General features: G+C 37.0%; 1 protein-coding gene across 21 annotated transcripts in view; it reads left to right on the top strand.

Annotated features, from left to right (window-relative positions):
- GPHN (gephyrin) overlaps positions 1-24,843 on the top strand; it is a 535,403-nt gene that overhangs the window by 450,096 nt on the left and 60,464 nt on the right. For 11 of the 21 annotated variants that reach the window (XM_086320195.1, XM_086320189.1, XM_086320186.1 and 8 more), the window contains 4 exons: positions 6,883-6,938; positions 14,831-14,950; positions 16,453-16,511; positions 17,555-17,708. In XM_086320195.1, coding sequence (XP_086176321.1) covers positions 6,883-6,938; positions 14,831-14,950; positions 16,453-16,511; positions 17,555-17,708 — 389 coding nt within the window. Of the gene's footprint in view, positions 1-6,882; positions 6,939-14,830; positions 14,966-16,452; positions 16,512-17,554; positions 17,709-24,843 lie in introns of all 21 variants that reach the window. The other 10 variants (XM_086320194.1, XM_086320188.1, XM_086320184.1 and 7 more) reach the window with 1 other exon arrangement.

The following is a 24,843-nucleotide window of genomic DNA, read 5'->3' as shown; positions in this document are numbered from 1 at the left end:
GAATTAGTTTAGGTATCATTTAGGCAAAGGAAAAATTATAAACAAGCCAATAATTATTTTAAAAACCATGTGCAGCAAACAATTCTAGAAAATTAAGAGAAATCTTTGCACTTTATGTTAATAAATTTTTTACATGCTGATTAAATACATGCTTATGCAAATATAGAAAATCAAAAAGAACGTTTTAAAATTACCCATTATCTCACTGTCTAGCTGCTAGTAACATCTATGTACTTCCTCCCAGTAGGTTAAAGTACATACTAAAATTCCGTATAACCTTTTTAATTTTGAGCTATTTCTTATTCTGTCACAAAAGTCATGTTTAAGTGTTTCTGTTTTGTCGAGTTAAGTCCTGTTTGTGAAAGGTTGTTGTTGAATCACGCGAATACACCAGGATTCTTGGCCCCCGGAGGAGAATTCAATCCGGGGCCAGAGACGAGGCTTGATTGCTCAGAGCTTTTGTGTAAAGTTTTATTAAAGTATAAAGGAGATAGAGAAAGCTTCTGACATAGGCATCAGAAGGGGGCAGAAAGAGTACCCCCCTTGCTAGTGTTAGCAATAAAGTTATATACTCTCCAATGAATCCAAAGAATGTCTGGAGGTTGTAAAGACCTCACCAGACCTACTCCATAATTTACATTTTAAGATAACAGAATTAGCCAGAAGGTTTAATCCAAAGACTGGCCTTAATCCAGAGACTGTCCTCAGGCAGGATACATTATTGTTATATAACCCTAAGGAATGTAGAGAAAGAAAAAAAAGTTTGTCCTTTCTTCCTCCTTGAGAATTCCAGACCCCTCTCTCCTTGGGGACCCCTAGACTCCTTATCAACCTGCCTAGGAAATGACTCTCTCATTTGGCCGTAGCTGGTTCTCCAGTTCACTTGACAGCCTTTAGTCTTCCACCGTAGGACACTTTGGATGAAGAAGAGAGCCTTATGATATAGGAGCACTACTTAAGTGAGCCCAGAGATAATTTGAAATAATTAATTTTAGTTAATTCCAAAAAGCTTAAAATAATATATTTAAGGAAACAATATATCTTTTCCCAATACTAACAATATATGGGCATTTTTCTCCTGGAAGACAATGATAAAGTATATGAAATGCCTTCTAATTCATCTGTTCTACTCCTTGCCTGCTTTCCAGGCAGCAGATTTAAAATCCCAAACAATTCACCAGATTTAATCCCTCAGTATAAGTGCAGCAAGTACTGATCCTGTCGTGTTAGTCTCGTCATCTACCTTTGCCACCACTCCAAACTCTTTCTATAATGTTAATTTTAGTATACACAGAAATACTATTACCCTGTTGCCTATCCACCAGTCTTAGTTTGGTTCCATAGTTAGAGTAAACAAAATCTTAGTCCCTCTGCCTTATTCCTCCATTGAAGATACTTCCTAGGACCTCTGAAAGTTATGCTATCTCTCTGGCCTCCATTTATCCAACCCTAATGTGGAAACAATGAGACTTTTGTTACTGAAAATAAGTGAATAGCTATAAGAGATTCAAAGAGAGCTCCCACGTGACTAGAAAATTAAAATGAGGGATAATTCTAGGGTGAATAGCCTTAGGATGATCATTTTCTGTATATTGTCACGTTGAATAGTTATCTAATGCTATCAATTTTATATCAAATGATATAATCAGATATCTTCAAATAAAGAGGTGAACAAGACTAAAAGTGTTTCCACATTAAAAAGGTGGAAGCAGCTTCAGGGTCTAGCATTAAGCTTTATAAATTGCTTACACAGTGCATTTGCTGTAAGAATTTGGCTTATATTGCTTTTATCACTTCCTTCAAATTAAATTATACAGTTGCAAAACATAAAAGAAAAGCTATTAACCGAAATGCCAGAATTGAGGCTGGGGGGTGGCGGTGGAAAGAGTCTAAGCCTTTACAGAAATCCTTGCAATCCATCCATTGTTTCTAATGGCATACTGTGGCTTATTTAGTTTCTTTCTTTCCAAGCTTTAGATTCATCTGCCACTGTACCTCCACTTCTGCCCCCTCCCACCCAAGTTGGTAGAATTCATCTTGAAAATGGCAACCTTTTTCTTTTTATTTTTTTACATATCTCTTTAATAGGTTTTTAAAATAAGTATCAACAAGTTAGGTAGATTGATCATTACTTTTCTGCCTTTATAGTAAATAATGAGCCTTGTTGGTATAAAATCAGAACTTCTGTTGTAGTTCACTAATTTTTTTATTTAAGTTTTCTATTGGTCTGAATTTGTCTGGATTCCATCCAGTCTTACAGTGCTGTGCTTCTCAAAAAGGATAGTCCCTGAACCAGCTGCATAAACATCAGCTTGTTAGAAATGTAGAACCTCAGGACCTATCCCAGCCTACTGAATCAGAACCTGTATTTTAACAAGCTCTCTAAGTGATTTCTATGTACATTAAGAGTTGAGAAGCACTGTTAAAAGGGAAATGGTAAAAATGACTCCTCCATCGGTATCAGGGACTTTCTATAATGTTGGTTGACTAAACCTTCCTTAGCCAACAACAGAGAGGCATAGTTCCCAGGTGGAAATTTTCAGAGGAAAGTGAAGAACCTAGTTAAAGTGAGACATATTCTCTCCCCAGTTAGTGTACCATCCTTGGTAACAAAGCATCTTGCTTCTTTCACTTAAAGACTGCTTCAGATGTTGGCTTCCCTGACACTCTGTACCATCTTGGCCCCACGTTATCTCTAGCCACTCATTATATAATGACATTTGCTTGGAGTGCTTGTGCAGAACATTGAGATGAGTGTTTTGAGTGTATGTGTATTAGAATGTGTGAAGAGGGAAACAGGAAAACAAGAGGAGGACTGAAGAGCAGACAATTTCAAAAAAGAAATATAGGAAGTGATCCCTACCTCAAAAGAGCTTATTATCTAGCTAAAGAGATAAAATACATGTTTATAAAATTATTTAAGAAAATTTACAAAGCACAATACTAATGCATACAAGACAGCTTACAAACTTCCTACCTAAGTATTAGGGAAATGCAAAGTTCAATTCTTTATTTTAACAAGTATTTACTGGGCATCAATGACAAGCTTAGCACTATGTTAGACATAACCTAAGTTATATGGAATTGATCAGAGCAATCTTTCTAAACATTCTAAAGATGGTAAATGTTGACTCACATTTTAAAGAAAATAATATACCATGAACCATCAGGAAAAGGAAGGCATTCAAAATACAGCATTTTGTATTAGAAAATATTTATTGTTTCGTTCATGGGTTCATTTTTCTAAAAAGATTCTTAGGAGCCACACTCATTCATTTCTTTCACTTGCGAATACTTCATATATTGAACACTTATTGAATACCTATTTTTCAGCAGGTACCAGGAATTTCCCTGAGACAAATAAGCAAATGATTACAAATACATTAAGAAACCATAATTAGAGTTACTTCAGGAATACACTGGGGAAACAAAAGAGAAGGGGGAAGGAAGTCAGATATGACTTCCTAGAGAAGGTGACACTTGAGCTGAGTCCTAAAAACTAAGAAGTTTTAACCAGAAGGCGGGGAGAAGGAAAGGACACTCCAAGCAGTGGGAGTAGCATATGTTGTGGAGCTGAAATATGAGTCATTTTGGTATTATCGGTACTTGAGAGAGCAGCTAGACTATAAGATAGATGGAGGACAAGAACCAGAGCCTTTACACATACTGTTTCCTTTAGGTGAGTATCTTCAGATGCAGCATGTCCACTTCCATCTCCTCTCTCTGTCCCCTTATCACCTCTCCTTCTCCCTCACACACACACACACACACACTTTTTGCCTACTTAGTTCTGATTTATCCTTCATATTCAAATCATAAATCCTGTATATCAAGGTGGCTTTCCCTGACCCTCCAGGGTAGCTCAGGTACTCTCAGTGTATGCTCTCATTAAATTGTGTTCCTTTCCTTTAGAGTGGTTTTCTTAATTTATATTTGTATATTCATTAATGTGACTATTTGATTAACATTAAAATCTATCTCGCTCACTATCTCAGTGGCTTTAAGAGTTTTGGTTTCACCACACCCATAAAAAGACAGGCACTAAATACATTATACATCACAAACCAAATACAATACATATAAATATACATGCATGCATATATATAAACAAAATAAGTTTCTTGAAATAATATTCATCTTTACCATATGTGATAAAATATATTTTCTATTTTTCATTTAAAAAATTGCTTACAAGATGATTTTAAAGCCCACCTCTATTTGTGTAAAACATTGCAACAAATTGATACTGCATTAAAATAGAAACAGTATCTAGTTTTACTTCATTTCCCTGGTGGCTCAGTCATAAAGAATTTGCCTACAATGTAGGAGACACAGGTTCAACCCCTGGGTCAGGAAGATCCCCTGTAGAAGGAAATGGCAACCCACTCCAGTCTTCTTACCTGGGAAATCCCATGGACAGAGGAGCCTGGGGGGCTACACTCCATGAGGTTGCGAAAGAGTTGGAGATAACTTAGCGACTACACAACAACAACTAGTTTTACTCTCTACTCTGTCCCAGCATCTAGTATGACACTTATGACATAGAAGACACTCAGTAGAAATTCAGTGAATAAATGAAAGAAATAAAAAGCCTTAAAAGGGGTATTTTAACGTATGGTTATTTGAAATATTTTAAAACCATATTTTAAAGTATGGTTATTCCCATTTTTATCAACAAGCAAACTGAAGTTTAGAGAAAAATTTAGTAATTTGCTGAAAATCCTAAAGCTAATAATAGTCAGAACCAGGATTCAGATTCAACTTTTACTCTAAAACCATGCTAATTTCCCCTTGTTCAAGAGGCAAAAAAAGAAAGTGTCTAGGTTGCTATGGGGAGGCAGAAAGCTGATAATATCTCTAGCAGAAAAATAAAAATGTTTATTCAGATTGAGATGTAATTAGTGCAAAACTCTGAAAGATAATTGACTTCTTAATTTTCTAAAGTAAGAAAATTATGATTAGTTTTAAAATACTGAGTGTGGGTATAGATGAAACAAAATTGGTAAAATGCTGATAATTGTTGAAGCAGTGATTTCTCTATCTGTTTTAAATTGTTTCATTAAAAAGAAAAAGGAACCCATGAAAGCAGCATAATAAGAATGCCATTCAGGAAAACTGCAGTAGTCTCTTTTTTACAGGTAAACACTGAAAATATTAATATAGTAGGATTCCAAAAAACACCAGAAAGCCAAGAGTTTATTAACTGAGACAAAGTCTAAAAAGCACAAGATACAACATATAGTAAGTAGAAGACACCTAATGTTAATTTTTGTCCCTCTTCACATTAAGTTAACCAAAGCCAGTTATACAAAAAAAGTGACTTATAAACAGCATTCTATATATAAGCCTTTAGAAAAAATACGTCTTTGCAGTCACATAAAGAACAATGAATTTTATATCTCCTCTCTAAAAGAGAGAAAATGCTTTTTATTATTTATAAACATGGCTGCAAATATGATTAAAATATTCATATAAATAGTGTTATCTTTGCTGTGTGTGTTCCCCCAGACCCTTGCTGTATGCCAGTTACAAGGAGGTAATGGTCATGATCATAAAACTCATTAGGTACATATTGCCTTGACAGTACTATTGGTCTGAAATCCGCGTTGTGTGTGAAGAAAACCCTTTTAAATACATTTATCTTCAGGAGTATTTTTTCATCCAGCCATTACTATACTGTATGTAGAAAAAAATTGGATAAGAAGTTTTCTCCATCTCAATTCTGAAAGTGTTTTCTTCCAGTTTAAAAATAAGCAGTCAGTGCAAATTGTGATGCAGCACTGCCTATGTATTTTGTTTTTTTAGCAGCATTTTGATCCTTCATAAAAAAATAATGTTGTATTGGAAATTCAGGGTGTGAGTTTTCAAATCCTAGCTCTATCACTATCACTTGTTAAAGGTACTGAACCTTTTCTACCTGAGGTACTTCATTACGTAACTCATTTCCTTCAAGCATCAGTTTGGTTCAGTTTAGTCACTCAGTCGTGTCCAACTCTTTGCGACCCCATGAATTGCAGCACGCCAGGCCTCCCTGTCCATCACCAACTCCCGGAGTTCACCCAGACTCATGTCCATCAAGTCAGTCATGCCATCCAGCCATCTCATCCTCAGTCATCCCCTTCTCCTCCTGCCTCCAATCCCTCCCAGCATCAGAGTCTTTTCCAGTGAGTCAGCTCTTTGCATGAGGTGGCCAAAGTATTGGAGTTTCAGCTTTAGCATTAGTCCCTCCAAAGAACATCCAGGACTGATCTCCTTTAGAATGGACTGGTTGGATATCCTTGCCCTACTTCGTGCTTCCCTCATAGCTCAGTCGGTAAAGAATCTGCCTGCAATGCAGGAGACCTGGGTTCAATTCCTGGGTCAGGAAGATCCCCTGGAGAAGGAAATGGCAATCCACTCCAGTATTCTTGCCTGGAAAATCCCATGGACAGAGGAGCCTGGCGGACTACAGTCCATGGGATCTCAAGAGTCAGACATGACTTAGCGACTAAACCACTACCACTTCATGTATAAGTCTCCACGAGTGTGTACACACACATCACACATACATACCCTTTTATTTAGGAGGATAGACTAAAAGAACTTCCTATTTAAAAGTGCAAGAGTGGAAATTATGAAACAACAAGAAAACTGTCTCCAAGGCACCAGGAACGGGCACATTTAGAACCACTTTTACTGGTACTTGTAAGTTGTGGATACCAATGATCTAACTAGTATTATAGTAACAAAACTTTTTTCTAAGCTAGGCGATCAGAAAAGTGTTCCAATTTCCTGAAGCCTTACCTAATCATTTGAGTCAACTTTTAGAATTCCAAGACTAGGTTCTTACTCCTTGCGATAGGTGCATTCTGATGATTGTTCTTGGTTCTGTTCATCTTACAGCTGCTGATGGCCCAGGAGATCGTTTCATCATTGGAGAATCCCAAGCTGGTGAACAGGTGAGATTCATAGGCCTGAAAAAGGCCCTAAAGATTTTAGTTTCATGGACTTTCAGAGTCTAATCCTAAACTTCTGCCATTGTTTTTATGGAAATCTTAGAGAAGGATTAGATGGGTCATCAAAGAGATGAAATGATGATTTCCCTGAGAAAGAATCAAATGAATTTTTTCTTAACGGAAAGAACGTGCATCTAGTCATATGCAGCATGGACACAGTGTTATTAGTATATCTCACAGACATGCCCCACAAGGATTTTCCAGCCCTGTGATTGGATGAATCTTTCTTCTAGTATAAACATTAATGTTCTGAATAGAGCTATAATTTCTAAGTGGTTTTCTCAGACTTTTCCCCAACTCATGTTATAAACAGGAAAACTTAGAAGAAGCAAATTATTTAATCTTTCTTGCTAATCATTTTGATTAATTTTACTCATTAGGGAGCTAACCAGAGAACAGATATACATATATTTCTATTAAGAAATGAAGTACTAAAAAAAAAAAAAATGAAGTACTAATGGGCTATGGTGGATATTACAATAGAAGTCCTCTTACTGCTTTTGATACTACTAATTGGTCATTTGATTGGAAATAAGTTACAAATGGCAAATTATCTTTTAAAATAAATTTAAATAAATGAACATTTATTTGTCATTAATCTGATGGAGAGCCAAGGCTTTTCTTTTTTTTCTTTTTTTTTTTTCAAGGCTTTTCTTTTAATCAGTGTCTACTATTTGAGTTTCTATTATACCCACAAGGCATTATATGGGATTTCCAGTGTTGGTTTCTTTAAAGTTGAAGAAATTTTAAAGACCTTTGCACAGTGTCTAAGTATAGACTCCTTCTAGATTTTTATTATATTTTTACAGTACTTTTTACAGTTGTTTCACCTACACCTAATTTGACAGGAGTTCTTTTTTAGCAGACTTTTTTAAATGAGATGTTCCAAAGGTTTAGCTTAATTTTTTCAGGAAAAATAGAACTCTTTTTACCCTCATATATCATCGATTTATGGAATATTTACTTAAATAACGATTCAGTAGCAGCTATCACCACAAACTGGTACAAACAAGTTTGGGAACAAACAGTTTGCATCTTAGACCAGTAGTTTACAAGTGTCTAACAGTTTCGAACTTAGATTAGCTTAATTTTTTCAGGAAAAATAGAACTCTTTTTACCCTCATATATCATCAATTTATGGAATATTTACTTAAATAACAATTCAGTAGCAGCTATCACCACAAACTGGTACAAACAAGCTTGGGAACAAACAGTTTGCATCTTAGACCTGTAGTTTACAAGTGTCTAACAGTTTCAAACTTAGAGTGTACTGTAGGCATCATCTTGTTCAGTAGGAAGCGTATGTTAATCTAGTGAGCTGTGAAAGTTAATTAAAAGAGCTCTTTCCTTATTGACTAGAATCAGAAAAAGACCAGCACACCTTTCTGCTGTCACCAAGCACTCATAAGCATTGTATAAAAATAAAGGAGGAAATAATAAATAGAGCAGTTGAGCAAAAGCTATGTCCCACGCCTTAGCATGTCCTCCCATATGTACTAAAAATAGAGAGGGGTTGAGGAAGTATACAGGAGCATCATATGCTAATGGTGGCAACCCTAGCTCCCTCACCTCAACCAAGAAGTATATGTACTTCTTGAGCTCTGATGCTGAGCCTAATACTATAGTAATTAGATCCTTATCCATGCTATACATAGGCTGATTTCAGTCTTCATGACTGTTTTCCGAACAAAAAGAACAACTAGTCTTGGGTCCCTTTTTTTTTTTATAAATAACTTATATAACTTAGTAAGTGATCAAGTAAGTGATCTTATAACTTACTTGACCTCTTGGTATGTATATCCATCAACAGTGGACATCTAAAGCATCCATTTTTTAACAAAGCTCCAAAATATTAATTATTCAAGGAATACTTCTCTGATCTTCAGTTAAGTCTATCCAACATTTATCAAGCACACCTACAGTTTGTACCAAGCACTCTGCTAGGTAGGGATATAAAGTAGATTAATACATGATTAATATTCTGAACAGTTTATATCTAGTGGAGGAGACAGAGTATAAACAACTAAATATAATACAATATATTAAGTGTTAAACTAATGCTGTCAGTCATGTGCTGTGGAAAACAATAGAGAGGTTAAGCATTTCATCCTAGAAAGGTTAGGAAAATGACATTGGAGCTGGGCGTAAGAGAGTTTTTACAAAAACAGAAATGAAAAAGGACCATCCCAAGCAGAAAGTATAGTGTAAGTCAAGACCTAGTGGTGTGTGTGGTAGTCACAGCCTAGTATGCTTAGGCAATGGCAGTAGATTGTTCAGAACCTTATGGCCCCTTAAACTTTATTACTAGTTATGACTTCCAACTGAAAACTAGAAGCCCAAGAAAAGTTGTGAAATTTAAAAATTGCCAGCTTCTTGTAAGTTCTCATAAAAGTATGATAGGAAAAAAAGATCAACACTATACAGGAAAACAGGGTTTTTCCTCAAATTACCTGGGAGGTGTTTTATCTCTAACGGATGTATCACACACATACACACTTTAAAGCAATCTCAGAGATCTTGCAAAAAGCCAAATTGCTCATTTATTGAAAGTACATATGCTTGAGATCTAAGGTGCCACTGCATCCACTAAGACAGTTTTTTATTTTACAACATACTTTATTGGTGTATGAAATACTTGATCTTAGTCACTTACCATTTGGTCCTATTGATTAGCATCCAATATCAGTTCAGTCACTCAGTCGCATCCAACTCTTTGCGACAACCATGAACCGCAGCACGCCAGGCTTCCTGTCCATCACCAACTCCCGGAGTTCACCCAAACCCATGTCCATTGAGTCGGTGGTGCCATCCAACTATCCCATCCTCTGTCGTCCCCTTCTCCTGCCGTCAATCTTTCCCAGCATCAGGGTCTTTTCAAATGAGTCAGTTCTTCACGTCAGGTAGCCAAAGTATTGGAGCTTCAGCCTCAACATCAGTCCTTCCAATGAACACCCAGGACTGATCTCCTTTAGGATGAACTGGTTGGATTTCCTTGCAGTCCAAGGGACTCTCAAGAGTCTTCTCCAACACCACAGTCCAAAAGCATCAATTCTTCGGCACTCAGCTTTCTTTATAGTCCAACTCTCACATCCATACATGACCACTGGAGAAACCATAGCCTTGACTAGATGGACCTTTGTTGACAAAGTAATGTCTCTGCTTTTTAATATGCTGTCTAGGTTGATCATAACTTTCCTTCCAAGGAGTAAGCATCTTTTAATTTCATGGCATTGGACACTTTCAGTTATGCAATTATGAAGTGCTATCTTTGGACAAAGTTCAAAAACTCCAACTCAATACCTCTATTAAGGAAAAATCCAGACTTTGATAGTTTTTACTTAATATAAAGTATACGAAGTGTAAAAATTAAAAGGAATATTCTTAGCAATCTATAGGAAGTACCTCATGTATTGCTAGAGTTTTTCCAGTTGATTCAGTTCAATTTATGTCTACTCTCAGTGGATATATAAATATCTTTGTATATCTGGGAATATGTTTTACATTGGGTTTAATATAAGTGAGCTGGTAGGAATCCTTCAGCTAGCACTTAGAATTACCATTTTGGGATAGGAGCCAAATTTTTTAATAGCTACCCAAAAAACACTTCTTAAGACTTAGTTTAAGCCAAGAAGTAGAGAAAATTACAGGTATAACCACATTAAAACTTAAAGTAAATTTGCATAGTATGGTACGTTGATCCAGACTAAATTGAGGCAGCCTACAGGCTAACACACTTCAGCTTAAGAAGCAACTACCTGAAACTCACTTTGGGATTCACTTTCCCAAAAAGGCACTTGGAGTGGGAAAAAGTCTTTAAGTATGTATTAAATATTTTAATTGCACAAGCTTGTAAGATAGTTTTGACATTAATACCTCTACTAAAAAACAAATATATCAAAAAATTCATACTTTTCATTAAGAAAATCACTACACTGCAAAATGGTCATGTTTAGTGAATTAACAATTGTACCAGATAATAAGCAGTATCTGGCACTGAAAAAACAAATTAATGCATTGGGCCCTAAGCTTTTTTTTTTTTTAATTCTATGTATTATCTTGGTAGAAAATTACAGTGTTGTTGTTGTTCAGTTGCTCAGTCATGTCCGACTCTTTGCAACCCCATGGACTGCAGCACACCAGATTTCCCTGTCCTTCACCATCTCCAGGAGCTTGTTCAAATTCGTGTCAAGTCAGTGATGCCATCTAACCATCTCATCCTCTGTCATCCCCTTCTCCTCCTCTGTCGTCCCCTTCTCCTCCTGCCTTCAGTCTTTCCCAGCATCAGGGTCTTTTCTAATGAGTCAGCTCTTCGAATCAGGTGGCCAAAGTATTGGAGCTTCAACTTCAGCTTCAGTTCTTCCAATGAGCATTCAGGATTGATTTCCTTTAGGAGTGACTGGTTTGATCTCCTTGCAGTCCAAGGGTGTCTCAAGAGTCTTCTCCAAAACCACAGTTCAAAAGCATCAATTCTTCAGTGCTCAGCCTCCTTTATGGTCCACCTCTCACATCCATACGTGACTACTGGAAAAACCATACCTTTGACTATACAGACCTTTGTTAGCAAAATAATGTCTGCTTATTTAATATGCTGTCTAGGTTTGTCAGACAAATCCTGGTAGCACAGCTGGTAAAGAATCTACCTGCAATGCAGGGTTCGATTCCTGGGTTGGGAAGATCTCCTAGAAAAGGGAACAGCCACCCAATCCAGTGTTCTGTCCTGGAGAATTCCATGGACTGTATAGTCCATGGGGACTCAAAGAGTCGGACACAACTCTGCAACTTTCAGGTTTGTCATAGCTTTTCTTCCAAGGAGCAAGCATCTTTTAATTTCATGGCTGCAGTCACCATTTGCAGTGATTTTGGAGCCCAGGAAAATAAAGTCTCACTGTTTCCATTGTTTCCCCATCTATTTGCTGTTAAGTGATGGGACCAGATCCCATGATCTTCGTTTTTTGAATGTTGAGTTTTAAACCAGCTTTTTCACTCTACTCTTTCACTTTCATCAAGAGGCTCTTCAGTTCCTCTTTGCTTTCTACCATAAGGGTAGTGTTATCTCCATATCTGAGGTTATTGATATTGCTCCCAGCAATCTTGATTCCAGCTTGTGCTTCATCCATCCCAGCATTTCACAAGATGTACTCTGCATATAAGTTAAATAAGCAGGGTGACAATACACAGCCTTGATGTACTCCTTTCCCAATTTGGAACCAGTTCATTGTTTCATGTCCGTTTCTAACTGTTGCTTTTTGACCTGCATACAGGTTTCTCAGGAGGCAGGTAAGGTGATATGGTATTCCCATTTCTTTAAGAATTTTCCACAGTTTTTTGTGATCCACACAGTCAAAGGCTTTAGCATAGTCAGTGAAGCAGAAGTAGGTGTTTTTTTCTAACTCTTTTGCTTTTTTCTATGATCCAGCAGACATTAGCAATTTGATCTCTGGTTCTTCTGCCTTTTGTAAATCCACTTGAACATCTGGAAGTTTTCAGTTCACATACTGTTGAAGCCTAGCTTGGAGAATTTTGAGCATTACTTTGCTAGTGTGTGAGATGAGTGCAATTGTGGTAGTTTGAACATTTGTTTACATTAGAATATAATATTTCTGAATAAACCTGAAATGTCTCTTATTCAAATATCAGAGTAAGAGGATATAAAGTATGTAGCTCAATGCCAGATCTGATCTTAAGAATCTTTCTCCAGTGACTTGTTGGAAAAAATTAATGAGCTCACTGGAATTGTAAGCCAAGAAGTATTACATGCTTCATGTAGTTGTTGTGATAATGAGATCATGCATGCTTACTCATTCATTCTGGAAATACTTATTGACTGCAAACTTTGTGCCAGATACTCTCTAGGCTTTGGGATGATAGAGCAATAAATATGTCTGCAAAGGGAGTGATTAAAGATGAATGCAAGTACTCTACTGAAGATATAGACAGGATTGCTGCTGCTGCTGCTGCTGCTAAGTCGCTTCAGTCGTGTCTGACTCTCTGTGACCCCATAGATGGCAGCCCACCAGGCTCCCCCGTCCCTGGGATTCTCCAGGCAAGAACACTGGAGTGGGTTGCCATTTCCTTCTCCAGTGCATGAAAGTGAAAAGTGAAAGTGAAGTCGCTCAGCCATGTCCGACTCCTAGCGACCCCATGGACTGTAGCCCACCAGGCTCTTCCATCCATGGGATTTTCCAGGCCAGAGTACTGGAGTGGGGTGCCATTGCCTTCTCCATAGACAGGATTAAAGGAAACTAACAAAAGAATGTGAAACATTCAGGTGCTAGCAACAATAAGATTTCACTCCCACTTTTAAGTCTGAAGGGGCAAAGAGAGAAAGTGGTACCTGGACCTGGGCAGATTGATAGCTATGGGAGAGGGTCACCTAATAGGAAATGTGGCATCAATGCTATTAGATATGACATGGCCATCACCAAACTGCAACCCAGCAGGGAAACAGCACGGGGAATAAAAATTGTACTTCTCTCTCTCTCCCCTACCCTCTAGTCTCTTGTTGTTCAGTCACTAAGTCTGTCCATGTTTTTACAACCCCATGGACGGAAGCATGCCAGTCTTCCCTGTCTTTCTTTATCTCCCAGAATTTGCTCAAACTCATGTCCATTGAGTCAGTGATGCCATCCAACCATTTCGTCCTCTCTTACCCACTTGTCTTCCAGCCCTTGGTCTTTCCCAGCATCAGGGTTTTCTCCAGTGAGTCTCTTGTTAGCCCCTCCCACTGACTGAACTTAACCAGAAGCCAGAGTGATGGGAAACTGGTTGAAACAATCCGCAGAGATCAGCCTATAGGCCACAGCACAGGATAGAAAATAATGATGTGATCTAAAGAGGCAAACAGAAAATGAAACAAATTTCTGTCTTAATAGGGCTTATATTCTGAAACATAATAATGCACTTAACCCTAAGCCTAGCATAGACTGAGTATTCCACAAGTATTAGCTATTGGTTGCATTATTTGCAGCAATAGCATTATAGAAATAAGCTTCTTAAGACTTTTCTAACAAATGAATTTCCAGTTTTACTTTGATTGTACATTTAGTGGAAGGATAGTTTTCCTTAATCATTCCTTTTTTTTTTTTTAATGTGGTAAAAAATGTGTAACATAAAATGTACCATCTTAACCATTTTTAAATGTACAGTTTTTTTAGATTATATAAATATATTTGCTAGACTTTTATTATTAATTGTATGGTACACTAATATATTTTATAAAGATTTTCAAGAACAATAAATTTTCTGGTTTGCCTTTATTTAACCAAAATGTTGGTTAATAAAGTAATATTTCTCAAACATCAGAACTTCAGCAAATGATCAACATGCTGGTTTTTCATAATTGTCATTCATAAAAATCATATTGCATGGCATTTTTTTAAAGACTGTCATATCACTTTACATATATTAAGAAAATTCACACTGAGAGAGAGTAGTGGCAAATATAAGTGGCAGTTCTTCAAAAAGAAAGCAGGGCACCAAGAAAAACATCTGATAGTCATCACCTTAAGTCAAGTGAAAGCCTCTTTGGTGTAAGTGTACCTGTTTGACTTTTATTATATTTTCCCAAAATGAATAAGACTCTCCTTTTATGAAAGTGAAAAAAAAGAAAGTATTCGTCACTCAGTCATGTCCGACTCTTCATGACCCCGTGGACTGCAGCCCACCAGGTTTCTCTGTCCATGGGATTCTCCAAGCGAGAACATTGCAGTGGGTGGCCATTTCCTTCTCCAGGGGATCTTCCTTTTATGGTTTGTTTCAAAAACTGTTACATCTGCAAGAGTTTCCTTTGCAGGAGCAAAGTAAATCATCTCTTTCTTGTGTGTTTCTATTTCCAGCCTACTCAGACAGTAATGCCAGGACAAGTCATGCGGGTTACAACAGGTGCTCCAATCCCCTGTGGTGCTGATGCAGTAGTACAAGTGGAAGATACTGAACTTATCAGGGAATCCGATGATGTACGTCATTACCAGGTCTTATGGCTTCATTCCTGTGGCAGTATTATAAGTCAGGTCCATTTTCTGCAATGTTTATGAGAGCCCAATTTTTTAACATTAGGACCTTACATTGTACTGTATAGTGAATAAGGAATTGCCTTAGGCTTGAAAACCTTTTATTATGGAAATCGTTTTTATGACCATTACTGGGATTACAGCAGAATTTGAACTACATTTAAGCCAAGAAATTGCATTTGCAAACAAGGAAAGAAACTATCTCAAGATAAAAGAGCAATGATATTAACTGTTGTCCTACCATCTAGCTGAGAAATTTGCTCATCAAGACTAGCTTCTGATAAAATGTGGAGATTTTAATACAGAAGAATTTAACAAAGAACATTTGGGCAAGTTCTTGAATACTTCCCTAAGCCAAGCATTTAAACCAAATGACCCTTTCAGCTCTGGTTTTCTATAATTCAGGAAAATCTGTGCCACCAAATTGCAGTCTGGAAACATTAAATTTATGTCAATTCCCCCTCTATTTCCTAAAATAAAGGACTCTGTTCTTTTATAAATAAAGGCTTCTAAGTAGGCCTTTATTTCACTGAAGCTACTGGCAGTTATTGAATCCAGAGCATCAGTCAGGAATAAAAGTTTCAATGGAGGATTTACTGATTTTGTTTTGTGAAGAAGTTTAAGATATCTTGTATTTTTTAATACAAGAATAAATGACAAAATATATTCTCCCAGACTGAACATACAGTAAAATTTGGCCATGCTGAGATATGCCCTCTTTTCTTCATTTGAGGATTTTCCTTTTTATCACCCACAAGTACTTACTTACTTCCCACAAGTAAGGCTTATAAAATTCAACTCTGGACATACAGGTCACATTGTCCTGCTGTTAAAACTGCCCAACAAATTTATTGGCATCAAGGAAGTCAGCGGAGCATTGAAATCCAGAACACACTCTGCCAGATGACAAGACACAGTTCCAATATCACAATATTAGTCACAGTTCATAAATGTAAAAATTAAGATCACCATTAATTTATAGAAATCTACTACCAGGCAAACTGTTAAGTCTTCACTGAAATTTCTACAGATATTTGGGAATCTTGGCATAGTACTGAATCCATGATTTATGGGAACAAAATAGTTACCTCCACACACATTCACTGTATCTATTAGGATAGCGATCTCTCTCTCTATGTATATATGTATATGTTTTTCCTTGAGAATGCTATTTACAAAGTATGAGTCAATATTTGAATTGGTACATTTTTTAAAAGTATGAGAATCAGTGAAAATGTTTACTTATTCTTTGGGATCAAGCCTAATTTTTCAGGAACCTGTGGTAGAAATTCATGTTCAAAGGAGTTCACAAAGGATTTCCTGTTCCTCTGTATCTTTATATATTCTGAGCCTATCCGATGATGAAAGCATCTGAATAGCTAAATTCTATTGATCGAAATTCAGTGAGATTGCTCTGTTTGAAATTACATGATTTGTTGTTACCATAGGGCACTGAGGAGCTTGAAGTACGAATTCTGGTGCAAGCTCGGCCAGGCCAAGATATCAGGTAAGTTCATAACACATAGAATGTATAGCCAACTTTTGTTTCTCCCATGATCATGAACTCAGGAGAGCATGGCTATTATAAATTCACAGCTCAGTCAATTAACCATTAGCTTTCAGGGATTTTAACCAGTAGCAAAATGATTTTTCTAAATTATATATCCCATGTCTGCCCTACCTACTTTTTTATGACATTAGTAAAGGCAAATGATTTATTCAAAAGCAACATGAGAAGGAGGCAAAGTCATAAGCCTGCATAATCCATAGTTGATCCTATTTCTAGATAATCTAGAATTTCCCATCCTTACCCGTAGGTAATTGAGAATTTGATATTAACACAGATACTTTCAAAGTCGAGTATTTATATAATTAGCTGAAAGCCCCTCCTCAACTACCAATAATAATGGAATGATGTGCTACTCTTTATATACAAAGTTGAGACTACTGTCTTATTATAAGTAGTGTATATCCTTCAGGTGATTTTTCTCATGATTGAATATGTTTGCCCTGATTCCATTAGTCCTAATTTATTCAACATTTTGTAACAAAGCTACACTTCTTCCACTCCTGTGGGGTCAAAGTAAATGGGGTGGCCACAGAACTGGACCAGTCTAAGTGGTCTAATGGAAATTATCTCCATGGCTGTAACCTCATTAGCATTATTCTCTTCACCACAATCCTAACAAGCTCTGGAATGGCATTAGATATTTTCATATAAATGCCTGCCTTACACCAAAGAGAGTTTGCAGTTGGTGTTTTTGGCTATAATGTGTTACAAAGCATTTCTAAAAGAATTTTCAAACATAAAGTAGCATATTCCTGTTTAACAGCAATAGATACAAATCTATTTCTGTCTTTGTGTGAATTAAATTTTTTTTAATTAAAAAAGCATAGTTTTAAAAATCTCTTCATTTTAGTACTCTGTTCCATGCCTCATTTCCCCTTTTCCCCCTTGAGTGTCCTCTTTCTGTGACACTAAAGTTTCCCTCTGAGTTGAGAAAATATTGTTCTTTGTCATACTGCTTATGGTTCTGCTTTGATTTTCAGACCCATTGGCCATGACATTAAAAGAGGGGAATGCGTTTTGGCCAAAGGAACCCACATGGGCCCCTCAGAGATTGGTCTTCTGGCAACTGTAGGTGTTACAGAGGTTGAAGTTAATAAGTTTCCAGTGGTTGCAGTCATGTCAACAGGGAATGAGGTAAAAAAGGCAGGGGGAGGGGCGGGTTGTGGCAAGGGAAGGAGGGTAGTGGGACTTTCAGAGAAAAGCATTTCTGACATTCTGTGTTCTATATTATAAATAGAATATTAAGGATTATAGATCTTACCACATTTCTATAACAAGGGAATAATAAATGGGCCTCGGGATGGTTCAAGTACAGAAGATGAAAAGGAAGAACTAGAAATTATATATTAAGAAGCATTCCCTTCCATTTACTAGAATGAAATATTACAACCAATGGCCTTCCACACATTCAGTACATATAAACAGAGGATGTTGACTGCTGGCTGTAGATATTCAACTGTGCAAACCTAGCGCTTAGTCTGCTGGTATAGTGAGCCGTGCCTGATCTGCTGCTGAGATGATGGGCCACCTCTGTGCGAGAAGTGATTCAATGAATTGGGAATTGAATTCTAGCCCTTTTTCTTGCTTAACATTCCATGTGATCTTTAGTCACCAGGAAGGATTTGAAAATCATTTTTCTCTCTAAAGATAGCATCTCTAGTGGCATGCTATTCAGAATATGTCAAAATGTCATTTCAGTCCTAATTTAGGAAGGGAAATGTAGTCAGTATTCTGAGAACTTTTGAAAAACTTTCTGTTCCCTTTTGCTTAGGTTATACAGAACTTCAATTGGAGGCTATAAGGCCAAACTAGGAATATTGAAAAGTGAATCTGCTGGAAATTCAAAGCCTAAAAGCAGAATCAGAAACTACTGAGATTTTTTTCAAGTTATTCCTTAAGATCTTATACTATTTTTAAAAAGATTAACAGGATTTTTTTTCTATCTCTCTTTTAATCTCTAACTTTCTGAAAATAAGCCATTTGCTACCATTATTTTTCATTTCTTAGACTTGGAAATGAACATTTTCAAGGGTCTGTTGCCCTTATAGCTCTTTTGGAAAGGACAGAAGAAAAAAATATTTTGTTTTGATAATGGAGAGCTAAATCAGCATTCTACATCTGTTTACTTCCCAGTGTAGGTGTACTGGTCATTCCCTAAAACTATTGACTGACCCAAAAGAAACATTCTTTTCAGTTGATCTGCACAGTGATGATTTTCTGTCCTTAGAACCAACCAACACTATGTTTAGCATCAGAAAGAAATTTCTGTTCAACTGATTGACTTAATGAACTGTTCTTATTTGAGATTTATATATATGCTTTGTGCATCTAAGTGACTTCATGGGGCTTAGGAAACCTAGGTAGAATGAGCAAATAGACAGCTATTTTATTAGGCACCTTTGTTTAAGCTACATTTTTTGTTTTCCTCCTAATGACTTTGTAGGTCTGGATTCTGTTACTCCCCCAGAGTACATTATTGGCAGTATTTTTTTAAGCTACCTTTTATACTCTTTATTAAAACTATTTACTAGTAGTAGGGAATAGTGACAGGATGAGACTAGAGATGGTACATACATGGTAGAACCTAAAGAAGATTCTGTAGTTCCCTGCCCCTGTAGACTTGATTATCTTTGAAGAGGCTTTGATAGATCCTGTGTGATTCTCTTTCCCTTCGTTTTCTGGCCTACTGTACTTACATGGTTTTCCAAAGGAATGATGCTTTTAAATTCCATGATGTCTAGTTCCGTGTAGTTTGACATTCCTCCCTGTGCTGTGCTGTGCTTAGTTGCTCAGTCATGTCCAACTCTTTGCAACGCCATGGACTAGCCCACCAGCTTCCTCTGTCCATGGGGATTCTCCCGGCAAGAATACTGGTGTGGGTTGCCATGCCCTCCTCCAGGGGATCTTCCCAACCTAGGAATCAAACTGGGGTCTCCTGCATTGCAGGCAGATTCTTTACCAGCTGAGCTACCAGGGAAATTCCGACATTCCTCCCTACTCCCATCCAAAGTTAGCTGTTATTAAATTTATGATTCTCTGTCACCATATAGTTCAACAAATGTTTATTGAGTACTTCTATGCCAGACACTATACTGGAAACTAGAGATAAAAGAAATAAAGCATAGTATCGCTCCTGAAGGCTTGAGATCCTCAGATAGTCAGAAAACAATAAGAAAAAAAATTATTCATTTATTTCAAAGGGGCCAAAAGTAATTATGTTTGTATATTAATGTGATAAGTCTATAATTTACTCACTCACAGCACAAGCTCCACTTAAGTATTAGTTCTGACTTCTGATATGTATGGCTTCACATATGCCACCTCTTAAATCCAGTGTGGGATATTGATAAGCCTTAGGCAGCCCAAAGAATCCCATAGAAGATGTCTATGTAGACTCACTCAAAACCTGCTTTGTATTTTGTGACTCCATGAGCTTATTCAGGATGAAGGACTCATTTTAAAATTGGGAAGCCAGAGTTGCAAACTATAACTTACATAGAATAGCTGGTGTAGACATTTGTTAATTTTGACAAACTGTGCAAGTTAAAATTTAAGTAATAGCATCCAGTAATTAAATAATTGTGATCATACATTTCCAACCTCATGCATTTGCTCAATAAATGTTTGATGAACATCTGTTACATGCTGAAATACCCACCAGAGGTTCTCTTAAGTAAACATCAGACTTAGAAGATATGAATAATCTATACCTTGAACCAGTTTCCTGATATTAAAAAGGAAACTCAGCATTCAGGAGGGGAGCATCAGGCTTTCTTCAGTGGGACCGGTCATCATAGTATTTCACACAGCCATCCAACAACTGGTCTCTTTGTTCTTCAAGTAACATTTAGGTGCAGGGAACAAGAGTTTTACTAGGAGAGTATGAGAGCCATCAGCGTAAAAGCACCATGTCCTACATAGGAATCAGTATTTCTTATAACAATCTTAGGCAGTTTCCAGAGTCCCTACAAGGGAAATGCCCAGTTTCAAATGTTACCACATTCATGGAAGCCCAAAGCCTGGCTTTTTGTTATGGATTCATTTGTAATCCCTTCTATTCCATACGCAAGTTACTATTCAGAGACCATTTTTACCATAAGAAATGCTGTCTACTAACAAGTTCACCTTTTTTTTTTTTTTTTTTTTTTGTCAAATTTCCAGAGAAACTGAGCTAGAAAGTTAACCCAAGTTCAAATGTGTCCTTAGAGATGGAGAAAGGATTTTGTTAACCTCACATAAAAGAACACACTGTATGCAGAAAATTAGAAAACAGTAGTAAAACTAACTACAAGTCATTCTGTTCTTTATTATCAGCATGCACTGGCAATTCTAAACAATGTCAGTAATAAAATATTCCTTTCCACTGAGGCAGTCACTCTTACAACCCCTCCTCTCTCAGTATGCTATCACACTGATGCCAGATACTATTCTGAGTATTGGAGACAACAGCAACAAGCAACAAGCAAGACAGATAAAGCCCCTGCTCCTATAGAATTTATGTTCTGATGGGAGGAGGGGGATAGTCAATAAACAAATAGTAGTAAATTGTATGAATTTTTAAAGCAGAGTAAGATGATAAAGATTGCTAGTAAAAGAGGTATATGCCAGGTATATAATAATTGTATTCAATATAATGAATTATTCATTATATTCAATTTATTGAATAATGTAATTATATTCAATATAATCTATTGAAACTTATTCCATATCAACCCTTTTATTCTCTCTCTGATACAATAAAACTGGAAGCTTGAAAACACAATTTCTCAGGCTCTCTTTCCCTGTGGTCCAGGTAGGTTTTGCCACTGGGATGCATTAACATGATATTAGAAGGTGGAAAAAGGCAGCAGCAGTAGAATCTCCTCAACTCAGTAGCATCTCTCTCCTCCAGCAGCCCCGGGGACAGTGGTGACTTCTGGCAATTACTAATCTTTAGTGATATACTTTTCTTCTTTTGTTTCTCCAACTTGGCAACACACTTATAACCAATCCCATGCATTAAATCCTCCCTTTTCCTGCTATCTCCTTTTGAAAAAGCTAAAGGAGTTTTGATTTTCATGTCTGGACCTGACTGGCAGACAGATAGAGTTTTACAAAGACTAATTAGGCCTCACTGATGGGGGAAATCAGAGTGGAAATCCGAAGACATTGAAGGTACATGGCATGTGACTAGAATTGTGTTCCAACCAGAGGGGATGACAACCACAAAGGCCCTGGAGTATAGTGCATGCTTATCATGTTTGAGGAACAGCAATGAAGCCAATGTGACTGAAGAATAGTGGGAAGGTAGCAAAGTGAAGGGAGAAGTTGGAGAGGTAGCAGAAACAAGATCCTTTTATTCTAAATAGACAGTTTTGAGGAAGTGGAACATAAAATATCTTAAATTTGCAAATGCTTACTCTGTCTTCTATGTGAATGATTTGGCATATGGGAGGGAAAAGGAGAAAGACCAAGAGGCCCTTTGAAAGGCTGTGGAGTACTCCAGCAAGAGATTTGGACCAGAATGATAGTGGAGATGGTGAGAAGTAATCAGATCCAGAATGTATTTTGAAGGTAAAATCAGCAAACAAGATTTGCCAGAGAATTCAAAGTAGAAGATAAGAGAAAGTTAAAAGTCAAGATGAACTCTAAGATTTTGACCTGAGCTTTGATAACTGACCTAAGGAGAGTTATCATTTACCCTGATTAGAAAGATTGGGCAGCAGAAGTCAGGGCTTCTTCTTTGGAAATGTTAAGTTTGAGATACTTATGAGAATTAAGAGTAGGCAATTAAAAATATTAGTCTGGAGCTTAGGAGAAAGGTTAGAATTAAAGGTACATATTTGAAAGTTATCAGCATATATATATAGTATTTTAAAATAGTACATATATATAAATATAGTATTTAAAATCATGAGACTGCATAAGGTCACCTAGGAAATCAGTATAAATAGAAGATAGGAGGTGTAACTTTTACACTTAGACAGCTGTCCCTTCTTCCTCTTTCCCCAACCTTTATATTTCCAAGTTTTATTTTCTAATTTTGACTCTTGAAGACATCATCTCTCCATTCCATAAAATATATTGTTTCCCTTGAAACTGTAGATGGTAACTTACAGATCTTTAAACGGGATATCAGTCTGCCAGCTGCCATTAGCTTCAAGAAATCAAGATTATATGATTGTTACCTAGTTACCGAAGTACTAGCAATAAGTATTCCTTCCAGAGATGGTGAGTTTTCATCTAATTTCAGTCACCTTCAGCCATATTCCATAACTCATTCATTCATTTTTATTCATTCTGTCCCCCACCTCATTCACTGTTTCTCCCTCCCTCTCTGCAACCCTCTCTCTCTTTCTCTCTCTCATGCACATACACACAGAACTAGGTGTATTTATGTCCACTATTTATTTTATTCCATCTTTTATAAATATCTTGGCCACTCTAATAACAGGTGTTTGTACAAACAAGTTTATACTTTAGACACATAAGGTCTGTCTAAAATCTCCCTATACTGATCTTTGGGGGCTGCCGCAAGCAGCTGTTATTGTAAAAGTAGAATCTTTAAAATCTTTGTCCTTATTAATAAGAGAAAGAATAAGAAGTTGAGTGTCTACTGTGACCAGTACTGCCATGTGCTTCATGATTAAAGCAACACTATGAGGTTAATATAACTATCCTTCATTTTATGTAAGAGAAAATTGAAGCTCAAAAACAAAGCAACTTATCCAACATCATATATTTTGTCTAAGTGATTAAGCCTGGTTTCACACCTAAGTCATTTGCTGTAATGACCTTTTTCCACTATTCCACAATGCTTCCCAATTCCTTAAATTTCATTTCCCCAACATTTTAATGGAAGTCTCTGAAACCTATTAGGTTAGAGATTCCTCTATTTTCTTCTAGCCACACTTTATTTCTTGTCCAGATTCAAGACCATGACTCACCACTTTCAAGTTGCCCTCTCTAATGCTTTAGATAGCTTCACTAAAATTTATTCCTTTGCTTGCTATGGTGATACCCAAAGTGAATGACTCCTTTCTCCATTTTTGTTCCCAAGCAGAAAAACAGTACTGAATAAAATTCATAGAACTATGATTACCTGAACAACTACAAATTACTGGCATTTAGTGGCAACCTGGAACTTAAAGTTGTTCAGTAATTCTGATGTAACTGTCTTGTTGGTTTTCTAGCACATTCTTCCAGATCCAATATGATAGTTCATTCACACATTCTACCCCCTCTTCAAACCTCAGCAGAGCCCTGCTTTCAGCTCTTGGCAGATGATCTCACTACCTTTGCGGGGAAAAGTGAAGTTTAAAAATAAATATATCTGTGAAACTGAGCACTATGAGGGCTCCCTCTTCTTCCCGTCTCATTACCTCAAAAATTTCCCCATTCCTTTACCTATATTCCTTTCTTTCAATCTAAAAGGAATTCTTTCAATCTGAAAGAAGAGGTACTTCTCCTTCCTAAGAACAATACTACTTTTAAGCCTACTTTTTCTCACCTTCCTCAGAACTTTGATTTCTAAATTATTTCCTGTGTCTTCTGGGTTCTCTATTTTCTCTCTAGTGGCTCATCCTCCTGTATCCAAACAGACAAAGATTACCACTATCACAAGAGAACCTATATTTAAACACCACTTTTCCTCATTGAGCTACTACTTAGTCACCTCCTATCCACTACTAGATTTGTTGAAAGAGAAGTCAGAAATACTGCCTTTCCTTCCTTACTCTCCACTCTCTACTCAAACTCCCAAATCTCATTAGTGTCCCATTAGTACAAAAACTGCTTTCCTGAGTACACTCATCACCTCCTAACCTTCAAAACCTGCTCTGATATTCAACCTCCTTACCATGTATATATCATTTGACATCAGACACATTCCTTACCCACCACCTGGAAACTACTTCATTCCTAGTGCTCTATGACAGTTCTCTCTTGATGCCCTGACAACTACTCCTTTTTATCCTCATCATGCCTTTCTCCATTCCCTACTTGGAACATTCCCTTAAGATGCTGTTCTCTGCTGTGTCCTCCACTATCTCCAGATTCTCCCTTAGACTTTTCCTCTCATGCCAGATATGTACAGGCAACTTCTCATATCTAAAGCCCTAATTTTAACCTCTTTTGTAAATGCAAGCCTTCATTTCCCTCATATTCCTTGGACAGCAAGGAGATCAAACTAGTCAATCCTCAAGGAAATCAACCCTGAATATTCATTGGAAGAACTGATGCCGAAGCTGAAGCTCCAATACTCTGGCCACCTGCTGTGAAGAGCCGACTC

The sequence above is a fragment of the Bos grunniens genome, chromosome 10 (genome assembly GCF_055505025.1).
Source record: "Bos grunniens cultivar Pamir isolate PY7600 chromosome 10, Bosgru_T2T1.0, whole genome shotgun sequence".
Classification (NCBI taxonomy): Eukaryota; Metazoa; Chordata; class Mammalia; order Artiodactyla; family Bovidae; genus Bos; species Bos grunniens.
Note: the sequence above shows the minus strand (reverse complement) of the source record. Positions and strands in the feature narration are given on the sequence as shown.